Genomic DNA, 22,382 nt, shown 5'->3' with positions numbered 1-22,382 from the left:
TTGAGAGCTCTGAAGTTTGAACTTGGCCTATTCTCATTGAAAGGAGAATAATTGTTTTACAATTCTCACTTTTCGTGCTATGTAGTTCAGATAAAATAATTTTGCTGAACATCACTTTCATGCGAAAAGGAAGAAAAAAAATAGATGGAATAAAATAGTAGTACAGGTGGGAGAGGAAGAAGAGGAAGAAGGACATGTACCAGTTTCAATGTTGTTATTGGCTATACCAGTTCCCTGTAAAGGTGTTACTGGTATTCTGAAAACAGAGAGGGAACAAAACCAACCTCAGGAGTTGAAGCTGCACTGTTTAGGTAAACAAGTGACCACATGTTAAAAATTACATCTGTTGGCAGGCAGTGCTTCTAGCATGCTGAACTTTAAACATAAATATTTTGGCTGTTGAATCCTGGTGAGCAAAAAATAAATGAAAATAGGGTATGAGTGTTTGAGTTTTTGACCTTAAGTTAATTCAACTTCATAAGTCTAAGGCCAGCAAGGACAGTTGGTCAGTTCAGGTTATCAGTATTACTATCTTATCTCTCTATGGTGGTGCTGCATGCCATTTCCTTCCGTTTTATCTTGTAACTAACTGTGTGTATGTATCTACACAGATGAACTTTCCAAACAAAAGCTGGATCATAAACTTTTCAAGGAAGGCACCTGTTCTTATCTATACTGCCCAGTATGTGGTTAGCGGACAGATTTCCTTAAACACTGGGATTTGAGAGTGTGCTAAAACAGCAAGGCATACACTCGAGTTCAGCAGTCATTGCAGTGATTGAAAAGAAGAGGCTCTGCTTCAGGTTCTTTTCACTCTTTTCCAGAAATGGCACAAAGTATGAACTAGGATTTCTGCATCTCTTATTTTCCCTTTAACTTCTGGTCATGTTTTCCCCAAATCTATCTCTTTTATTTGCAAGTGTAAGAGGATTACAGTGGGATTTTGAGATGGGCAGGGATTTCTAAATGGCAAATAAACAATGCACTTAGGGTTTATTGTTCAACCTTCATGTCTACTGGCAACATATTTAGAAAACAGCTTCTAACCTGGCTCCATTTCCATGGGTAATGTTAAAATGTACCAACAGGACAAGCAGCTGAGACCTGTAGATTGCTAAAATGGAGGAAAAATTCCCTTGTCTTCAAAATGTGCTTTTTGGACATTTTCAACTATGCTCGCAAGCAGAGTGTGTTCACAGCTTGGTTTTCAAATGTCTTTTTCCAAAGGTACGTAGGATCTTTTCAGTCCTAAAGTTATTGACAACAGAAATGGCTGAAACGATTATCAGAGGACATGTTTTATGTAAAAAGAAATGCCTTCTCTAATTGCTTAAAATTCTGGGGTGTATGATCTCCTCCCTGTGCATTATTTTCTTTCTGAGACACTGGAATCCATTCTGGTCCATCCCTGCAGCAGCCAGTGCCAGGGATCCCAGGGATCCATTTCTACAGCAGCTGGTGCTAGTGCTCCTGGTATTACATTGTTTTATTTTTGTTTTTGCAGGACCAAAATGTCTCCTGAGGGTGGAGCACTCACGGGAGTGGAGCCTTCAAGCTGCCTTCACATGATGAATCTTGCTAAGCTGCCCTTTAGACTGATTTATTGCTTTACCGCTGCCTATAAAAGTGGCTCCCACGTGTTAGCAGCACTGACAGACGGAAGGCAGAAGCGCAGAGGGCAGTTGTCCCCCGCGCAGCTCAGTCCCACAGACCTGCAGGGACAGGGAGCAGTAGGAATGGGTCGCTACTCGGGCAGGAGCAGCAGGCTCATCTTCATGTGCTTTGTGAGCCTGGTCCTTTTTGCTGTTGAGATCTCGGTAGCGTACGTTGGCAATTCTCTTTCCTTAGCTTCAGATGCCTTTGCAGTTCTCTCCCACCTCATCTCCATGATCATCGGCTTGGTTGGGGTGAGGTTCAGCCGCGTCAGATGGCACAAGGCAAACACTTTCGGCTTCTCCCGGGCAGATGTGCTGGGAGCCTTCGGCAACTCTGTTTTTGCTGTCGCTCTCATGTTCAGCATCTTCATCGAGGCAATCAAGAGGTACATCAATCCTCAGAAGACAGAGAAAGCTCTGCTTGTCCTCATTGTCGGGATTGCAGGTCTATTCTTCAATGTGTTCAACTATGTTATCTTCATGGACTGCTGTTACTGTCGTGCACCCCAAGGAGACCCTGAAACAGGTAAATAATCTAATACAGTCACTATGCATCTCAGCATGCTGTTTCCAGTTAATGACTTTTCTAGAGACTATTGACTGTTTTTTCTGAGATGGACAAGTAAAATGTCACAGTTTTTTTTCTATTTTATTAGCAAGGGTAATGGATGCAATACCTGAACCTGTATGTGCTTCCCACTTATTCTGTAAGGCAGCTATTACTACATGTGCTTCTCAGTAAATAATGTGTAAGTTGTGTTCACTTTAGAAAGCAACTCTAGACACAACTTACACATTATTTACTTGTAAGAGAAATTTTCTCCCCAATCCTCTGGCAGGCAAAACGTGGGACAAGGTATAGTACAGATGTGCTATGACCATAAGGAGATTCTTACTAGGAAAAACATATTCCTGAAATACCAGTTGTCCATAATCAATAACTCTCAATGACTGAGTAATTCTGCTGTAACTTTTGTCCAGGACCTGATAATCTTTTGCAAAGAATTCACAGTTTGTACAAGACGAAAGAATAGGTCAAGACAAAGGGGGGATCTCAGCCTTCTTTGAGTTGGGACTAAACAGTTGAAAAAGGCTGTTCTGAGAATATTTGAACAATAAAAAACTTGTGAATTCTTTGCTGCTGTTCATTAGCATGAGCTTTAGAGGGAGGCAGAGGAGAACCCAGGGTACTTTGCTACCTAAATACTTTGTCCACATGCCTGCAAAATTTCAGACTGCAAACAGCCCATTGTCTTCTGTAAAAAAATTGCAGGAGGTTCTGTTAAGCTCATGGAGGTGTAGCCTTTCAATTTGTTTTCCTCAGCACAGGTTTTTCAAATTTCAAATCTCAGCACAGGAACTCCACATCCAAAGAGATGAGGACCCTTTATTTTATTTCTGCAGAAAATGTCTCACTTTATTTCACATAAGATAGATGCGTGTGTACACTCTTTCTCTGTACGTGTGTATATATCTACACACATAAAACCATATTTCTTAAAAAGATAAATATTTGAGTTGGGATAGGAACCAGGTATTTGCAAAACATTAACTGGACATCCTGGTGGAATAGCTGAGAGACCTGTCTAACAGCAGCTGCTTTTATACACTGCTTTATGCGAGGTTCAGCTTTAAGGCTGGATAGGGCTTTGGAGGTTCTTGTTCTCCCATGCTGGAAGATGATGTTTGTTAGTTTACATTTAAGTGTTTAATATATTTCCTATAGGGCTTAATGTGGAAAATATTTCTATTCATTAAAGCTACCTCCAAACAATATTAAGGGTTTAACTTTACTGGTGTCTTATGCCAAAGCCACATGTGCAGCTTTTGTCTGTCTGTTTTTTCAGATGCCCAATTCTTTAAAATTAGAGCTGCTCTCAGACAAAAGCAGTGGCAGGATGTAATTATGTAATTAGCGGGGGGTGGGGGGAATGGGGGTTAATGGTCTTTTACCGTTGGGACTGTCACAAATTCCTCGCAAAGTCATGATCTCTGTTTGTGATGGCTTCATGGAAGAAAACCTGTTTCATGCTAGCAGAAAGTTGTTCCTCTGGGTGCAGTCAGGGAGGAGAAACACACCAGCACTTAAAGCCAAAAATGGAGAGTGTCAGGCAACTAGGAAATTAACCAAAGTTAATGCAGTTGTGTAGGTAAATGCTTTTCTCGCTGAACTTTGAGGATGCTGCTTCTAACGGCTCACTTGGACAGCACAGCCATAGACATATGTCCAGATTTTGCTCTGAGAAATACCTGGCAGCTCCATTTTGCTTTCAGTTGTATAAGCCATGGATGAATGTTTTGCTGTGCTATAAACACAATGTGTAGATTTGTCTGGGGTTTTGTCTTTGTTTCTGGTAAGGTAGATCTTCTCTGCATGTGGTAATGGCAAAACAATACCATTTAATACTGTAGAGAGAATGCTCCTTTTTTTGGACTTGATTTTATAATCCTCACTTTAAGTAAAATTTCACATTTATTTCCTCTAATTCAACCGTGAGTAGGATTTTTTAAAATGTTTCTTTGAAAAGAAATATTATTCAGAAAAATGTGTTCTGAAAGCATATAAATACACTTTTACATTATACATATACTTTTTTTTATATATTAAAAATGTGAAAAAAAGGGATTCCTTCTCTTTCTCTCCTCATTCTGCGTATGAGGAAAAGATACTCTTTCCTCTCACTTAGGAGGCAGAAATTGAGGCAAATTTTCTGGTGCATCAACAGCACTAGCAGAAATGGAAGGGGATGGTCATGGTCTCTGAATCACCCTGGTGCAATCCAGCGGTGCACAGGCGATACCCTCGATGACACCCATGCAATCTCTCAACTTCCAGTGATCAATGAAGGCTAAAGGTTTGTGGAGAAGCTCTCTGCTTGCTAGGCCTTTTCTGGGAAGCGGGAGAGCTGGCTTCAGATCTCCGTTCCCCATGTAGGGAATGGACTTAAACAGCACTCTTCTCCCATTTGCTTCACTTTGAAAAACTCAAAGCAAAAAGTAGAGCGGTTCAGTCAGCAGGGGCTGGGAGAGCCTTGACTACAACGAACATGGCTGCTCAGGTCTGAGCGCCAGCGGGCGCCAACAGCGCTGCTCACGGGTGCCCACCCGGCTCTCCAGCCTTTTCCCTTGCTCTGCCTCTCCTTGTTCAGCTCACTGGAACATCTGCTCCTCAGGTTCTCGTCTTAAACACGTACTCTTCTCCAGCAAGCGTAAGCACACTTTTCTGAGCTGCTGTAGCCAGCCTTCCTCGCTCGCTCACCCAGGCAGGCCCAGCCAACCTCCTCGGCACTCTGGCTGGGCTTGGTGTGTCTCTCACCCCTCACTCCTCCACTCCTCCCTTTTCTCTGGTCTTTTCTCTGGTTCTTGCTATTCTTTGGCTCTCTGTTCAGGTCCTACGTGTTCATCCAATGCATTCTCCTTTGTCTCTCTAGCTCATTCAAATTCTCACTAGACTTGTCTGCCAGCTGTAAGCACCCACCTCTCCCTGCCTGCTTAAATGATGGTCTCTGAATCTATCCTGGGTGGTGAGATGGACATCTAGGTCTATCTTTGCACTTGATTCCGGCAGTCTAGTTCCCTGTGCTACACTGTATATTACAGGTATAAAATGTTTTTATACTCTGCTGGAACTGCCATGTAGAGGTGCTTGGAGCAGCTGGGCTGTCCATGGCAGCATTGAAGGCAGCACAGACTGGTTGTTGCTTCAACTGAAAATCCAGGAAATACTTGCTAAAAGGTAGAAATATTAAAGCTTCCCTAAGAAACTTCTACCAGAATTATCATTCAGAAAACACTCTTTTTACTGTTACTGTAGCAGCTTTAGCCAGAGTTTTCTGACAACTTTGAGGTCTAGTATCTTGCACGGAAATTAAGATTATGACAGCGTAATAAGCAGCTGAAAATAAAATTAGGCTCTTACAATAAATACCAGACAACCCACCATACACTTTACAGTCAGTCATAAAAGTGCAGAAGCCTGATTTACTGCACACAGAAATCAGTTTACTTCTGTTTGTGTAGCTCAGTGTAATCGTAACTTCTGCTCATTTCTATATGATTTTCAACTGTTGGGGGACCACAGTTTGAAAAGCACCACGTTAGTCTGGTTACAGTACTTCTCTGTTTGTCTTGAGAAAAATAATAAAAATTGAATGTGGAGGAAACATCTGTCCTGTTGTCCTGTGATCTGTACTGGGGGGGTAAGGAGGGAGGGCAGTAGGGACTGAAGAAGACACTGTCCAGCCCAACCTGTTTGGTACTGAGCCACGCATACAGCATCTGGTGCTGTGAGAAACCAAGCTAATCTTCTAATAAAAGGGCTCATGGTCCTCGCACAGTTCACAACTCATTAAATAAAGCTAAGTGGCTTGCTGTTATGTTGGTAGCTGCAATGTAGCATGCATTTGCATGAGCTTTATATGTGATAAGACCACTGGGTCTTCATTCTCCTATCTCATTCTGCACCAGCAGCCTGCCTCTCCGATAAGAGGTAGCATGTAAGCTAGCAGTCACATAAATGGAAAACATGCCTTCTTTCTCCTCCTGGACCTTACGCAGAGTAAGAGTGTTTATTTTGAGCCTTGCTCTGAGGCATATCTCTTTTCCCAGGCTTTTGTAGGTAGGATTGGGTTGGGGATATACGTGTGTGAATGAACTGAGAGGAAGAAAGGGAGCAGCTTTAACTGACTGGGTGATTTGAGAGGGTTTTGTTGCTATAATGTTCTGAACTCGATTTTTGTGTATATTGTTGCAAACATACTTATCCCAGGGTATGTAAGAACATTTATAGACCAAAAAGAGTGGATAAGTGGCTGCTTGACCTGTGTCTTAATGCCAGGGGCCATCCTGGAGGAGACCTGGTAAGCAGAACCATGCAGATATTGGAACACAATTGTATTTTGCTCTGCATTTGCTGACTGAGCAGACACAGCAATATATATATACTGCAGCAGACAAAAGTGCTCTAGGGATTGGAAATATTTTTAAAATGCTCAAAACTCTATTTTAAATGGAGACTTGGAGCTACGCTGCTTTGTGACCACAAGTATAGAAATGGGTGCTCTGTTAGCACTTAATTTCTTTTTCCATCCTCTTCCCATAAAATCTGCCTTACAAAGCAGCTTGAGCTGCAGATCTCAAAACAACTCCCTAAAGGAACTGTTCCTTTATCCCCATTTTTAGTGGTGTAAAGAAAATGTGACTTGACTGACCTGTCTTCCTGCAAGGAAAAACGGACAGAAGAAATCAGTGCTCAATACGTGGGATTGCTCTGTCTCATGAATGCAGAGGTCACCATGTAAATGCTTAAAACCAATCACTTTATTCACCTCCATTTAAGAAGAGAAGAATGCATTCTCTGGTCTGAATAAGTTTCTCTCTCAAAAGTGTTGCTGAACTGGTGCCAGATTGCACCAGCCTGATGGCTTGGGGACCTTTTCAAGGAATGGTTGAAGAGCCCTGGGTTTAACACATATAACAAGAAACCTTGGGCATACTATGCTTTTCTGACATAAGCCTGAAAGCTGTTCCTGAAGGTCAGCATTACTACATCTATTTGACCTCTGTTTCAAATATACCTTCATCAGGCTGGTGCTATTCTTCCCCAAGAGCATCAGTCTTTAGTAAACACTTCATGCCAAATCATGCCCTGACTACATTCACAGCCAGATGCTGGTCACACATGCAGAACATGAGCTTACCAACAAACAGTTGCTGCAGTCACACAATGCATCCTCACAGATTTATGCTACTTAGGTAGTGCACCATGGTATTCAACTCCTAGATGCTTGCCAGAATAATATATATAAATAAGGGAACATACGTCCCTTTATGTATGTTTATTTCCATAAATCAAGAGGTGTTAGGGCATTGGCATGCAGGTAACCAAAGCCCACTTTAACCAAATATCTAGATTTTCTGGCTTTGATTTCTATAGCATCAGTGGAGTTAGTCCTTTCAAGTGGAACGAAAAAGCAAGGGAAACTTTCAAAGTAATTTTTAGCATTTATCAGATACATAAGACTGGACACATATCTTTGCTGCATGTCTTCTTTACTTTAATAGCGTGCCAAATAAACCTCATCAAAATCTACCAAAGCTTTTCTGAGCAGCTACCCCCAAAGGTGATCAGATCTGTGTTAATGTTAGCTGAAGCTTTGATGCAGAGTCTTCAAGACAGACAGGACAGGTGGGAAGAGACTGTGAAAGTCTACATAGCAGCAGGCTTCTCTGTATTTTCTTCAGTTATTATTGCTTTATTTATTTTTTTTTTATTATTTTTTTTTTTTAATGCTTTATTCTCTTGAATAAGCCTCAAAAGCTGATCTAAGGGGGAGATGTTTTACTTTCCCCAGTTATTTTCAAGCAGAAAATTTTGCAACCAAACAAGCAAACCCAAATATTTTGGGGCTGATTTTGGCCAAAATGGAAAGTGCAGAATGAGCATTTTTAAGTCTGTAAGGAAAGAAAGAAAAGTATCCCTGCATGGTCTAAACAATCGTATAAGGGTAAGTTCAAAACTTGTGAACCCAGATTCCAACAGTACTGGTACTACTGAACTTTGGGTATCTACATTCACTTTCAACCTTGAACCAGCTTCATAGTAATGGCACAGACAGATTGGCTGGGTTGCATCACAGTATCTGTGGTGAGTTGTAAGGAAATGAAAGGACTGAAAGAGAACTAAGTTCAAAGTCATAAACAGCCTCAACACAACAGCAATTTTAAGGACACGCTATATATGTTCATTGCTATTGTTTTATTTGGACAGCTATTCTGCATGGGCACAGTTCTGTTGTTGTTTTCTTTTTCTTTTTCTTTTTCTTTCTTTTTTAAATCAGCTTCAGACTAGAAATGCTGCTGGGATGGAAAATGAAGTTCTTGCAGACTCAATATAACTTACAACGATGAAATCAGTGACTGGCTGTCTTCTCCTCACGGTCTTTGCAACATGTTACATAACTGCCTGGTTACCAAAATTAAATCAGGGTTGGAAAGGTTACGTGGGAATACGTAGATATGCGAAATTTAACAGAACTACACATTTTTAGAAGTGAATTATCAAGTAGTCAGAATATTCAAGGAAGCACTAGCCAGGTGGTAGTGATGCACTGACTGGGTACGTCCTGAAGGAGGTAGAAGGTGGTCTCTGCCTGGGACACCCCCAGAGCTGCTGTGAAGAGTCACAGCTGCCCTGGCAGCAAGCAGGAGCTGCCACCTCTGCACGCTGGCAAAGCTCTCACCCAGACTGCTGAGTCTTGCTGGAGGGACAACTTTTAGGTTTCTGCTGCCTGAGTGAAGCAGACCTAATGATTTCCCAGTCCTTCAGCCCTTTGGTGTGCACCAAGAAACCCCGTTCTGATCTGACTAGAACTGGAGGGAGATAAAAATACAGTGAACATACAAGCAGGAAGAAGAGACCTACAGACAGAGTGCTCTTGTATCAACTGTATTGTGCAGTAAGGTTTGCTGGTGTTTATTTTGTGACTCATCTTGCAGTCAAATTTATCTGTGACAGAAGCCAACCACATTGCTTCCTTTTACGGGTTTGACCCAATATTCCTAATCTACAGAAATAAGTTTCATGAAAGATTATCATCTTACAGAGCCTGTCAGAGCAATTTGCTGTGAGAGGTGCATACAAGAACCTCCCAAGGCTGCTGCCAGGTGTTGCTGGAATGGCCATGGTTTGGGCTCTGTACAAGAGAAACACAAGCACAAAGGTCCCGTCTCACCCACCTGTTGGATTTCAGGCTCTTGCAGATAGGGATGGTCTTTAAATGTGATGTGCCTAGTGTCAGCCTTGGCTTCTCACTGCAAGTGTAATAGTTTCTTCCTGCAGCCTTACAGAGGCACGACTCTTCCTCACGTCTGGTGGTGTGTGGGCGTTCGTTTCTTTCATCCTTTAGGTTCTTCCAGATAATTCCCAAAATAGCTTTCATAAATCATTTTACTTTTATGATAGGTTAAAAAGTAATCTCAGTCAGGACTTTGATAAGCAGCGTTAACTGATCTCTCTTAAATATAGTGACCATAACTAGCTCTTTGTTTTGGTGATTATTATTATTATTTTACTATCTGAATCCTATAGCAACATGAGTAATGTTACTATGAGTAATGTTATTTTCATCCTTCATTCAGCAGTGGAAGAACATTACTATTGTTACTGCTGCTACTGTTGTCTAATATTTCATAATAATACAGAGAGATCCTATTTTCAAAGGCTGGTAATGGCTTCTCTGCAGGGAACAGCTAAGTAGATTTTAACCTGTCATCTTGAAAATAGGTAGTTTAAGGAGGAGGCAATCACAGCCTGCAAAAGCATGAGTGGCATGGGGAAGGTCAGTAGTCCTTGCCTGTTCATTCTGTTCTCTAATTCAAGAGCTAAAGATCAAGGGAGAAAGAGGTGAATTCACCATGGGTAGAAGATATGTTAAGTTTACACTGATGAGTGAAAGGCTGGGCAAGTACATGGAAGAGAAATTCATTGAAGGCTACTAGATGCAGAGGTAACTAGCTCAGAAACTCACTTGAGCTGAAAACATTTGAAGGATGGAAGTGTATTTTGGGGAAGTAGCACATAGGATATGTTATCAATAGGAGTTGGACTCGATGATCCTTGTGGGTCCCTTCCAACTCGAGATATTCTGTGATTCTGTATACCCTCCTCTTACTGCTACCTAAGCATCCCACATGGCCAAAGTCGGGGTAGGCTGTTAGATATAGGGGCTGACCCCCCGTGGCTGTTTTACCTAAAAGTGTAGAGAGCTGGTGTGTAGAGAGCCTTAAACACTTGACACACAGAAATCCTGAAGCTTGCAGAAGTGCTTTGGGACTTTGCTGTTCAGAAGGAAAGTTTCAGAAGGAAAGTTGTCTTGTTCAGAAGAATTTTACCAATTCCTGCTTCTGATTAGGCTGGGGAAACTGCAGCAACAGGTTTTCTAGCAGTATTGTAGCTGAAAATAAAGTTGACAAATAATTCAAGAAGCGTTGAACAACCCTTTCTGAACCTGCTATTAAGGACTTGTTCAACTCATTGTATTCAGAAATAGAGGGAATGGAAATATTTGGGCTGGTTGTTCTGTTGAATAGCCCATAGCTTGCTCGGGCAATCTCAGTTGTGGAGGGGTGAGTGGTACTATAGCATTACACTGCTGGATGCCTACAGCATGTGTAAAACACAATGTGAAAAACACACAGGGGTGCTAAGCACTTTGCAGAACAATTGGGACCATGGCTCCTTTCTAAAAAGATTCAAGGTCCAACTCCCCAATACTGCAAGTGGATCAGTGCAAGCAGAACCATGGTGCCCACAAGGGAAATCCCTGGTAAAAGGACTGGTGGCTCTCATGGGCAGGACCAAGACTTTCTTTAGGTCTACTTGGAAGGGGATCGAAGTGCAAAGGAGTGACAGGGATAAGACACATGTTCTTTATTCTGGAGAATGAGCAAAATTAATTATTCTTGTTATTGAATGAAAGTGACTTTGCTTACTAAACAATAAAGGTTGATGTAACTTTGTTCAGATGACAGTTTGGGGAGATTGTTGGAAGTGATTGTGGTGTGTTGATGAACAGACCTGGGAAGGCTTTGTGGGGTGCATTGTGGGGTGACTGAAAGCTTGGCTTTCTGAGAGGCATCTAACCAGAGGCTTTCTAGCAGCCACAGGACAAAGGGAAAGTTCTTTGCATGGATAAAGTGGTCAGAAGCCAGGAAACAAGAAGCAGAAGAAAACAATCAGGTTGAAAGAAGTGTTCACTAAATGTTCTAAAGAAATGTTTGCTAAGTGCTCAGAGGACAGAAAGTAAATCAAATGTTGGGCAGGAGTGGGGAAGGAGTAAAGACCCTGATCCAGAAGGAGGAGGAAGAATAAGTGGATCAGCAGACACAGACTCGGAGCTGAGTCTCTTAGCATGTACCGCTCCTGACTTGTTCAGTGAGTCATCTTTAATTGTGCTCCATCTGAGGGGACTTAGTCACAACCGTATTTGGTGAAAATAATATTTTTAGTACGGTTTCTTCAAAGCAACTGCAATATTTGTATGTTTTTGAAGTGAGTTCCGGGCTATGACATGTTATACTTTTCAAAGAGAATTAATGTATATTTTGCACAGGAGGATTCATGATGTTTCAGCTACTGTATTATACATAATCCTAAAATAAGAACTACTGATAATTCATTCCAGTTCTATGCAGTCGCAAAAAACTGGGCTTTAGTGATTTTTCTGATTGTAAAGTGAAGTGCCAGAGGCAGCGTTTGCTGTCATTAATTATACTAAAGAAGATATAGTCTGTCTTCTTAAGTTTTTGCTTAAACCTCTTGTAATGTGTGCATATATTTTTTTTTCCTAGCTCTATCACACTGTTTTTGGCACTACCATTTAAAGTCTCTCATCATATGTTGCTAGGTCTAACATTGTATCTGCAATGTGTGTTGATGCAGTTATGCTATCTGTTCCCACTACTGTGTTTGTCTTTATGATAAGCTTTTCTTGAAAGTCTTCTTTTCAATACATTTATTTTTTATTTATCTGTTAATTTTGAATATTGCCGGGTACTTTCATCTCTTGGGCATTGGATGTGTGAAAGATGTAGACAACAATGTCCAGTACCTGGGAGTTGTACTTGTTAATCCTTACAAATACATGAGAGGTTATCCCCTGGATGGCTGCTTATGTCCACAAGTTGAGATGCGTTTTGGGTTATATTAAAAAAAAAATAGAAAAAAGTTTTGGTTGTGTACACAGAATTTAGTTGGAACTAAGAGGCCTCATTTAAAAGATGTCTTCAAGCAAAGCATCTGACTTAGTTAACAGCAGCACCAATGCAATTGCTTTGGAGTTAAAATTCTTGTGGCATTTAATTAATTTCTGGCTGTAGAGAAGAGCAGCTCGGTAGGAGGGACAGGATAGTGTTGCCCAGCTGTGCTGGTCCATAACCTGATTGCAATGTATGGTTTGTCAAGCGTGGTGAAATGCCTGACGTGGCACTTCAGCGTGGATTGTAGTCACGGAAGCACAACTCCAGTGCTGCTGTGTGTCTCGGTAACAGAAACACTCAGCATCTCACAGGGTTTAACTTCAAGGACCTTGTTTTCATTAGGCCATGCATCTTTTATTTAAGTTTATTCTGCATAAGCCTGGTTCTGATTTTCTTTCTTTATCTGCTTCTGAAGTGAAAGAGGAAAAAATAAATAAATGGTATGATGACCCCACGTCCAGTTTGGGATTGCTGGAAGTTTAGTGACATCACCTTTTGTTTCTGAGGACCAAGTAGTTCCGAATGGCTTAATTTTCTGGTACCCCCTGTAATTACCAGCCGCTCCCCTCGCCTCAAAACGCTGCGTCGGCGGCCGGGCTCTGTCCTCTTCCCCTTGCAGGCAGGGCTGCCACTGTCCCGATGACTGTCACGACAAAGCCCCCACGAAGAGCAGAGCGGTCCCCGTGCCGGGCACACCCGCACGAAGCCTCCTTTTCTCCGCGGGATGGCGCACGCCGCTCCCGGCCGCCGCCCGGCCCAGCAGGGGGCTCTGTCCGTCCGTCCGTCCGTCCGTCCGTCCGTCTCTATCCCCTCGCCCTCCTCGCCCAGACCGTCGGTACCGCGGCGCGGAGCCGGCCCCTCCGCACCGACCTCCCGCCGTCGGGGCGACCGGGTGGGGGGCTCAGGGCGAACCGGGGGGGCACTCCCCGAGTCCCCCGCGCCCCGACCTGTCCTCGCCGCCCGTGCGGGGCCGCCCCCGGGCATCTTCCCCCGCAATGTCCCCAGCCCCCCGCGCCCGCCACCGCCGGGGCTCCCCGCAGACCCCCGGTACCGGCGGGGCGGGGCGGGCGGGGGGCGGGCGGGGGCGGTCCGCGGGGCGGGGCGGTGCCGGCGGCGTTAAGGGCAGTGCCGGGCCGTGCCGTGCCGGGCTGGGGTCGCTGCGGGTGCCGGCGGCGGTGTCGGTGCGGGCCATGGGGCGGTACTCGGGCAAGACGTGCCGCCTCATCTTCATGCTGGTGCTCACCACCGGCTTTTTCGTGGCCGAGCTGGTGTCGGGCTACCTGGGCAACTCCATCGCGCTGGTGTCCGACTCCTTCAACATGCTGTCCGACCTCATCTCGCTCTGCGTCGGGCTCTCCACCGGCCGCATTGCCCGCCGCAGCCGCCGCGGGCCCCGCGCCACCTACGGCTACAGCCGCGCCGAGGCGGTGGGCGCCCTCAGCAACGCCGTCTTCCTCACCGCCCTCTGCTTCACCATCTGCGTGGAGGCCCTGCTGCGCCTGGCCCGGCCCGAGCGCATCGACGACGCCGAGCTGGTGCTCATCGTCGGCGCCCTGGGCCTGGCCGTCAACCTGGTGGGGCTGCTGGTCTTCCAGGACTGGGCCGCTTGCTGCCGCCGCCGCCGCCGCACCCCGGCCCCGACGCCCGCCGCCGCCGTCGCCGCCCCGACGGGGGGGGCGCCCGAGCCGCGGGACGCCGCCGACCGAGCAGGTGCCTTTCGGCTGCAGCCTCTCCGGCTCCGCTCCCCGTGCCCCCCCCCGCTTCGCTCCCAGCCAGGCCTCGGCCCCCCCTGCCCGCCCCCGGTGCCTCCCCTCTCCGCCGCCCCCTCCCCCCCCCGTCTATACGCGGCCGGCCGTGGGGTGCGGGGTGGCCTCGGGCTTGGCTTCTCGTCGTCTCTTGGAAAGGAGCTGGTCTTGAGAAGGTTGATGTTTTTTCTGTTTGTAGAACTTATACACAACACAGCGTTTCTTCTTTGAATGCAGGTGAATCCCCAAACGACCAAAAAAGCCCTGAAGAGGGGTCGGGGAGGAAAGTAGAGAAAAAGTCTGAAGCCTTGAACATCAGAGGTATGTATGGCATGGCAGCATGAGGCTAATGTTGCATTAACTTTAAACACTTTCTACCTCCCATTTAATTCTGCCCTCCCCCCACCCCCAAATGTCGCTGTGAGATGGAGCTGAGGACCCCTCTGCGTGTCTGGACACAGATAGCAAAAAGGTTTTGGTCGTGTGAGATAGCAGGGGTAACGGCAAATCAATGTGGTGCTGGTTTGGCTCATTTTGGTTCTGTAGAAGACTGCAGCTGGACTTTTTGGAAAGGAGCAAAGCTCCTTGCACTTAGCTCAAGCCACGGAGGAAGGTCAAGCAGGTACCTGTGAGACTTTTCTTTGTCATTGCATGACTAGTTGGACGGTTCTCAAGTTCTAAATGCTTTTAGGCAGAAAACAGAACTTTAAATCCCAGGACTGGTAATCACAAGTTTTGTAGTCATCACGAGGAGAAAGGTGCTGAAACTGGTATCTCTGCATGTGTTTTTCCAAGTCCTTGAACTGTGAACCTCTTCCTGAGAGAGTCTGGGACAGAGTCAAGCCCCTTTTACGTTCTGCTTTGGCAGATCACTGTTATCTGCAGAGAGAAACATTATGACTACATCTAGGAATAGATTAACCAAGTCCCTGCATATAGGTATTTATATGCATACGGATTTATGTACCTGTTCCTAACAGAACACAAGGTAGTGTATTTAACAATGATTTTCCCTTCTAGGAAAGGGCTGTTACAAAGTCAAAAATAAAGTGATAGCCTCAGACTTCTTGTGATCACATAACAGCATCTGAGAAGGTGTGGTGTCCTCCAAAGTCATACAAGTTGTCATCATGTGAATTCATCTGATGAGGTTGTCATGGCAGTCAGGCACCTATTTTTTTTTGGTTTGTTTATCTATTTATCTTTCAAAAATGCTTGCAGAGTTATGCAAATGTGTGTGTAGGGGAGGACACCTTGCAAACTAAACCACGTGCTAGAATGACAACAATTGCCTGAATATCTAGGCATCGGTGTTGCTGGATTTTATGGCATCAGAGTGCTAAGAGTATTGGCATAGCAAACTGCCATCTTCAGGGAAGGAGGAGAGAAGGATAAGAAACCAATGAGTGTATTTTAGGGAAGACTGTATTTGCCTGAACAACAGTGTTTAGGTATACTGATGCGGCAAGTGTCAAAGATGTCTAAAGGATGAGGAGTTTTATATCAGTTGTTTTAAGATGCCCGGCTTTCTGGAAGTTTAAAAAGATAATGTTTCCTTAGGTGCTCCTTTAACTTTGCCTTTGCAAAATCTATTTTTTTTAGCCAGCATTACAGATGTGTCTGTAAAATTCAAAATTGCTTTTTGCTTTGCTGCTGGAAGTTAATTATATAGCTACACTCACTTCACAGTTACTTGGTAAAAAGTTATGTATGTTATGGCCAGAGCCTCCCTAAAAAACTTGGCTGGACAAACTGGGGTGGTAGAGGAACTGCTTCCTTGGCTGTAGAAATGGTAAGATCAGGAATCCAGATATTCTGTCTAACTAGATTAATTATTGTAGTCTAAAATTATTCTTTTTACTTCTCAAACATATGCAGAGTAGTTCAAACTTTCCCACACAAGCTGTTGGAAGCTGTGTGTTGTCTATAGTCTTACCTTAATGACTATTAAATAAAAATTACATTCCAGTTTTGTTTTTATATCCACAGCTTTTGGGGGTTTACAGGGAAATGGGATCGTTTCTTTCCCCTCATGTGATGCATAACTGAGACATATGTATTAACCATATTAACTTTGCCTGTCAGTTAAATAAGCATTTTTCAAATTTTATATTCTCAATCCATAATTTTTCAAAATTCTTACATGTGTACTGTTTTTCTCTATTCAAAAGAAGTCTTCCTGGAACACTGTTATTCTTCTCAAGCCCCTCTCTTTAGTTAATTACCTTAGAAATTGCATCCTGCCTATCCCTCTTGTTAGTGCAATAGCTGATGGCACATGCTGAATCCAGATTATTTATAAATGAAAGAGGAAACACTGCAACACTGTTACGGCAAGTGAAACAGTATGGGAGTTTGCCAAATGGGGCAGCACACTCCTGACTCCAGCAGAAAGAGCTGGATTCAGCATGAGTTTATGCTTTCTTATCTTATCCAAGGGGTTCCAAGGAACCCTGATGGTTATTGCCTCCATTGCTCATGCTAAGGACCTGCATTTCTGCACAGAGCTGGATGAAGCAGCAGCACGGGCATGGTTCTAGGTCTGAAGAAACCCAGAATCCATCCTCACAGGAGTCAAAGCTCTTAGCTGCGCTGTTAATGAGTTTCAGAGGAATCCATTTGCAGCTTCTCTAGCCCAGAGGAAGGGATTACATCGGAGTGGAGTTTTGGAAATTGCTTGTAATGGGGACGTTAAAAGGAGTTGGCCCATTTTATTCTGTCACATCCTCTGAATAAAAAGTATTGTCAACGGAATTAACCTCATATACATAGAGGTACTACAGATTAGGCACAGATTGGAATGAAATCTGAGTCTGAATAGTAAAGACAGAAAAAACTGGAGTGCTTTTTAGCAGTGACAGGAAGAGGCAAGATTATGCAGTGAGAAAAACAAAGAAAAAAAAATGAAGTTTTTACACTATTGTAACTGCAGCAAGAACACTGCTTTGTTCATTGCACTTGAAAGTGCAGTGAACAGTTATTACAAGAGCCTGTTTTCTGTCTTTACCTTGAGTGCCAAAATCTATCTACAGACATAAGAAGTGGTACACAGCATTCCTCTGAATTTAGAGCAGTACATGCACATTTTTTTTTTTTTTAAATGAACCAAACAAAACCACCTGTGGCATCCATGCACCTAACTGTTGAACCAGATTCTGGTCTCTTTTGAGTCTGAGTGCTAGTAGTGTTGGTGGGACAAAGTTTAGTATTAGTAATCAAGCTTGATCCAAAAAAATGGAGTTTGGGAGCAGTTGGAACTGTAAGAATAGTCACTCCTTAGGTTTCACTCTGGTAATTTTTTTGGGATTTCAACAGAGTAGTAGAAACTGATTGAGGAGAAATAATTATTAGTCACTGGGGGTGGTCTGTGGCTGACTTAGCTTCCAGGGTAGAACTGGTAGATTTAGTCATCAATTCTTAATTGTGAGTTGAGATTTCATGTGCCAGGATCTCTTAATAATCTGCAGGCATTTAGGCAAAGACACTTTGTGTTGCCATGGCATTAGAGTTGGACTGCAGTTGCTAGCATACCCTATGTGTTTAATAATGCATTCCACTTAAGCAGCTGTGGTTCGGAGTCAGTATTTCCCTTGATGTTTTGTTCTGAAAGCTGTTACTGAAAAATCTGATAATGATTTGAGTGCTTGGAATATTGCATTTTTCATGTCAGGTAGAACAGGCTTGAAAAATGCAGCATTATTGCTGCTCAAAAAAAAACCCCAAACTAATGGAATTTTTCATTTGTTTCAGGTGTTCTTTTGCACGTTATGGGAGATGCACTTGGGTCTGTGGTTGTAGTAGTTGCTGCTACAATCTTCCATGTACTTCCTCTGGGGCCTAATGCTCCTTGTAACTGGCAGTGCTACATTGATCCGAGCCTGACAATAATTATGGTGGTCATCATTTTGTCTTCTGCATTCCCACTCATCAAAGAGACCTCAATTATTTTATTGCAGATGGTTCCCAAAGGTGTTAATATGCAACTACTGAGTAAGTCAAATTTGTTGTTGAAATGCTATTAATTTTAATGATAGATTTCAATGCATATGTTATTTCTGGAATGACATGTTTGGATTATTTACTCATAATAGCCCTAAATTCTCAAGAACTGTGAGGAAATGGTCACGTGCCTGTGTCCTAGCAACATGACTCAAATCTCTCTGGATTAGTTAAAGCATGCATTTTGAGAATGTGGTACGCCAGCAACATCAAAAATACCAGGTCTTGAGCTGTTAATTCTTTGTGTGGGGTGTTTGTGAAAGAAACTGCATTGAATTATAATATTTCCCAACCCTGTAGTGGCTTCTTCTGAATCGCTTCCAAAACAGCTTAGAAAATTCTTTTAGGACTGACTAATTTTGTAGCTTTCTAGCACTGTTTACACTGGTTAATTGTGGCATAGCAGATATGTCTTTCTGGAGTTCTACCATGCTCAGGGCTAAACAAACCAGAATATATGGACCTTGGCCAAGGAAGTGGTACTTCAACATTGCTCCTATAAGCTGTGGGTCAATGGCCACTGGGCAGAGATGGTATGGGCTCAGGAATAATGGAGGGGACTGTTTGCGCGGTCACCTTGCATAAGAACCAAAGTCAGCAGGTAGCAGATGTATCTTATTAAATACAGGTCCTTGAAAGACTGTTTGGAGACCTCTCGTTTTGGATTAGGCTCTCAATGAGGCCTAGCTAGCACACCAAACCATCTAACATCTTTCTCTTATGTTTTCCAGCTGACAGACTAGCTCGTGTACCAGGGGTTAGCAGCCTTCATGAGGTGCATGTATGGGAGCTTGCAGGTGGCAAGAATATTGCTACTCTTCATATCAAGTGCCAAACCCCTACTGATTACCAAGATGCTGCTTATAAAATAAGAAAGGTTTTCCATGAAGCAGGGATCCATTCTGTGACCATCCAACCTGAGTACATTGACCACAAGACCTCCCACCTCTTGTGCAGCTCGCCCTGCATCTCAAAAGCTTGTGACTCTCAGCTCTGCTGCAGTCAGCAGGAGGCACCGCTGGCTAAAAGTAATGGCTATACTGAGAAAAACGATAGCTGCCTTTCTGCACTGCATAAAGACAATGGTTCAAGTAAAAGTGATATTGAAATCCCTATTGAGTGTGCACTGACGGAGAATAGTGTTAAAGATGAGAAAAATTGTGAAGTGTCTGACAAGTCGCAGTTGAGCAGTACGAGATTTTAAACAACTTGGTCTACTCTGTAAAATTTTTTCATAGAACAAAGGTGTCCAGGCAGGAAAGCGGGTCATCAGTGGTTGTAGCTGAAGTTAATGTGGCAAAAAAAGATTTCTGTGCTTTAGCTGTAAACCAAAATACACCCCAAAAAGCTTGCATCTGAAATAAGGGTTAATATTTCCATGAAAAGTGTGCATTCATCTAAGAGTTTTCCGATACAGCCTAACACAGTTCCTTACCAAACCATGTGTGAATTCCTGTTGCTAGTGTGGATGAGGTGTATTGCTTTCCACCCTGATGCTTGCAGTGTATGACCAGTGCCACTGGGAATGAAACTCTTGCCTTTCTGTCAAAGTGAGCTGTTTCCTGAGAGCCCTGCAGCAAGTTAATGATTGTACTGGGCCAAAGTACTGTATATTTATAAAGGACTTAAGTAGAGATGTTTTACTGAGCCTCAAAACCTACTTTGTATAGACAGTTCATTTTTAGCAGTAACTGTTGTGCTTCTGAAGTTGGTGAATGAAAATAATGGTGTCTGATGGGAGGCGAAGCACTTGGGAAGGGTTGGCTTGCATTGTTTTTGTGACCCCTGTGTTTGGGGACAGAGCAGAATCTGGTCTTGCTTCTCTACTAGAACTGCTGGAGCCAGCCTAATCACAGATGAAGGATGCTAAAGAATATGCTCTGTGTCATGAAACTAAGGAATTACTAGCATTGTCTCTACTGATTTTGGCAAGCAAAAATGCAAGTAGTCATCCAATTAACTTTTATCTTGTTCATTGTTGTGATTAAACAACTCAGTTCTTACCCCTTGCCTCTACCCCCAACCTCCCAAGCAACAGAAGCCACAGTCTTAATTCATTGTTGTGTGGAATGATTGCAATATCTTTAACACTGAGCATCTGTCCTTGTTCATGCTGAATAAATAAGCTAACGTGTCTGTTATGAATAGTTAAAATTCTGCAATTCTATTGTTAAGAGAGAATTTCATATTAATTGAGAAATTCCATTTGAAGTTTTTTAAAACAGTGTTATAACTTAGAGGGAGCTTTTGTATAATATATATGTATATAGAAATACTGGGAGATTTTCCTATTTTAGTCTCAATTATTTCTTGTTGATTTGTTGTAAAAGTCTATGCCCTCCTCTCCACCCTGCTTCTCCTCCCCAAACCCAAAGGTGCATTTTGAAGTATTTAGTGAAGCATTTATATTCTCCTTCTTGCTGCTGCTTCTTTTTGAAGACATGCAAGGGAGCTTTAAGGAAAACAAGATGACCTGCCCTGTCAGCAGTGTTGGATTTTGGTCGGGTCTGCTCTCCAGATTTTTGGAAGAGGGGACCCACTACCTAATACACACTGAGTGCAGTGCTTAGCCTCACTGTGGATCTGATCCAGAAGCGTTCAAATACTTTTTTTTTTTTTTTTTTTTTTTTTTTTCAAAAGCAGCTTTTCAGTGCTCCATGTGGCCTGGACAGGCTATTTAGTTAGCAGTTCACAGAGACATCTTTAAAAAATAGTGGTGTCTTTACCTCAGGGACAGCTTAGCAGAAAGGGCAAATTGATTTCCTGCTGGGCTGGGAAAATACCAGGACCTGGTAGGACCATGGCTGGCTCTAAAGCAGCCAGCTCCTTAATAAGGATGGTTATATTAAAGTCAATGAATATAAAAACACACAGCAGGGTATTTTGCTGCTTGGAAAATGGTATTTACTAAACCAGTGATTGCAGTCTAAATTGCACACCTCTAGGTTTGTACTTACCCATTTTGAACAAAGTCTTGGATGAATTAATGTATTTTATAGCCTTTCATGGTAGGTTTGTATTATATAAATTAAACTATTTGTTAATAACATTAAAAGCTTAATCCTCCAGTGTGTTTGGTCCTGTTAGCAGCAGCAGGATTTTGCTTTGCATTTGTTGCACAAATTAATGTAAATCAGGAAACATTTCATGAACTGCTCTGTCCTTTTAAAGTGTGTGGCATGAAGTAAGACAGCTCATGCTTCAGTTCTTTTTGTACTTATTTTCATCTATTGTGATGTTTAAATGGAGGAGTGTAGATCTAAATAACATATATTTACAGGTTTGCTTGTTTTCTGAGAACTGGAGTAGAATTCTCCCAAAATAACAAGAAAGTTTGTGCAGGAACTTACCTCCAAGACATCCTCTAAAACAAGCACCCTTTCATAATTATGCATTTGTGTCTTAAATCAGGTAATCTTTTTTATATACACATTTTATTAAATGGTTGAAAGATGGAGTGTCAGTATTGTTTTACCCTGGATTTAGAGAAAAAGAGTATGTGTAATACTGGGGTATTAGATAAAATGGACTATCATCTTTTTCTCTGTCCTTCCAGTGTTTATAAAAACAGTGGTTATCTATTTTTTTTTTTTTTTTAAAGTTTTTTAAAGTGGTGTAACCTGAAAACACAACGAAGTAACATTCTTGAACTTTCTTGTCTGGTTGAATGTACTGTAATTGTTGTCTGTGAATAAATAGGAAAATACCAGGGAATATAGAAATCTTCAGGTCTAGAAAACAGGCAAAGTTTTTTTTTTTTTTTTTTTAAAAAAAAAGCTTTATTAGTAATCAAAACCAGCAGAGAGATGTCACTGATGAGATGAACCTTGCTTTTTCTGTGTGGGGGCTTTCAGGGTACCCAAAAAGGGTTTTTGACCAAGTATCCTTGCCTGTCTTTGAGCCCTGCAACAGAATATTTTTCTCCTGTTTTAAATGTGTGACAGCTAGCTCTGCTGGGTGGTCCCTTTCTACTTTCATAGAAGACATCATTCCAGTAAGTGTCTATCTTGTGTTGGCTAATTTCCTTTAAGTTGTTTGTATCTCTTCTAATTCTCTTGAAGTATGCTCACCTCATTTTGAAATACAGTACACTTCAATATTTGCACTTATCTATGGCACTTGTTCTAAATTCAGTCTTGGAGCATGTTGCATTGTCATAAATTCTCCTTTCTGGCCTCTTTAACTTAACTGCTTTTTTTTCCCCTCCAATTCAGTAATGTAAAGA

The 22,382-nt window shown here is 42.7% G+C and overlaps 2 protein-coding genes across 2 annotated transcripts; both read left to right on the top strand.

Moving 5' to 3' along the window:
* The first annotated feature begins 1,337 nt into the window (after positions 1–1,337).
* LOC118163708 (zinc transporter 10-like) lies at positions 1,338–4,141 on the top strand. The gene has a single exon (XM_035320621.1). It carries the CDS (start codon positions 1,512–1,514, stop codon positions 2,187–2,189), a length of 678 nt encoding a protein of 225 aa, XP_035176512.1. The 5' UTR covers positions 1,338–1,511; the 3' UTR covers positions 2,190–4,141.
* Positions 4,142–13,492: 9,351 nt separating this feature from the next.
* On the top strand, positions 13,493–21,907 carry LOC118163706 (zinc transporter 10-like). Its single transcript, XM_035320618.1, has 4 exons — positions 13,493–14,123; positions 14,396–14,479; positions 17,909–18,148; positions 18,889–21,907. Exons 1-4 carry the CDS (start codon positions 13,604–13,606, stop codon positions 19,359–19,361), a joined length of 1,317 nt encoding a protein of 438 aa, XP_035176509.1. The 5' UTR covers positions 13,493–13,603; the 3' UTR covers positions 19,362–21,907.
* The last annotated feature ends 475 nt before the right edge of the window (positions 21,908–22,382 follow it).

The sequence above is a fragment of the Oxyura jamaicensis genome, chromosome 3 (assembly GCF_011077185.1).
Source record: "Oxyura jamaicensis isolate SHBP4307 breed ruddy duck chromosome 3, BPBGC_Ojam_1.0, whole genome shotgun sequence".
Taxonomy (NCBI): domain Eukaryota; kingdom Metazoa; phylum Chordata; class Aves; order Anseriformes; family Anatidae; genus Oxyura; species Oxyura jamaicensis.
Note: the sequence above shows the minus strand (reverse complement) of the source record. Positions and strands in the feature narration are given on the sequence as shown.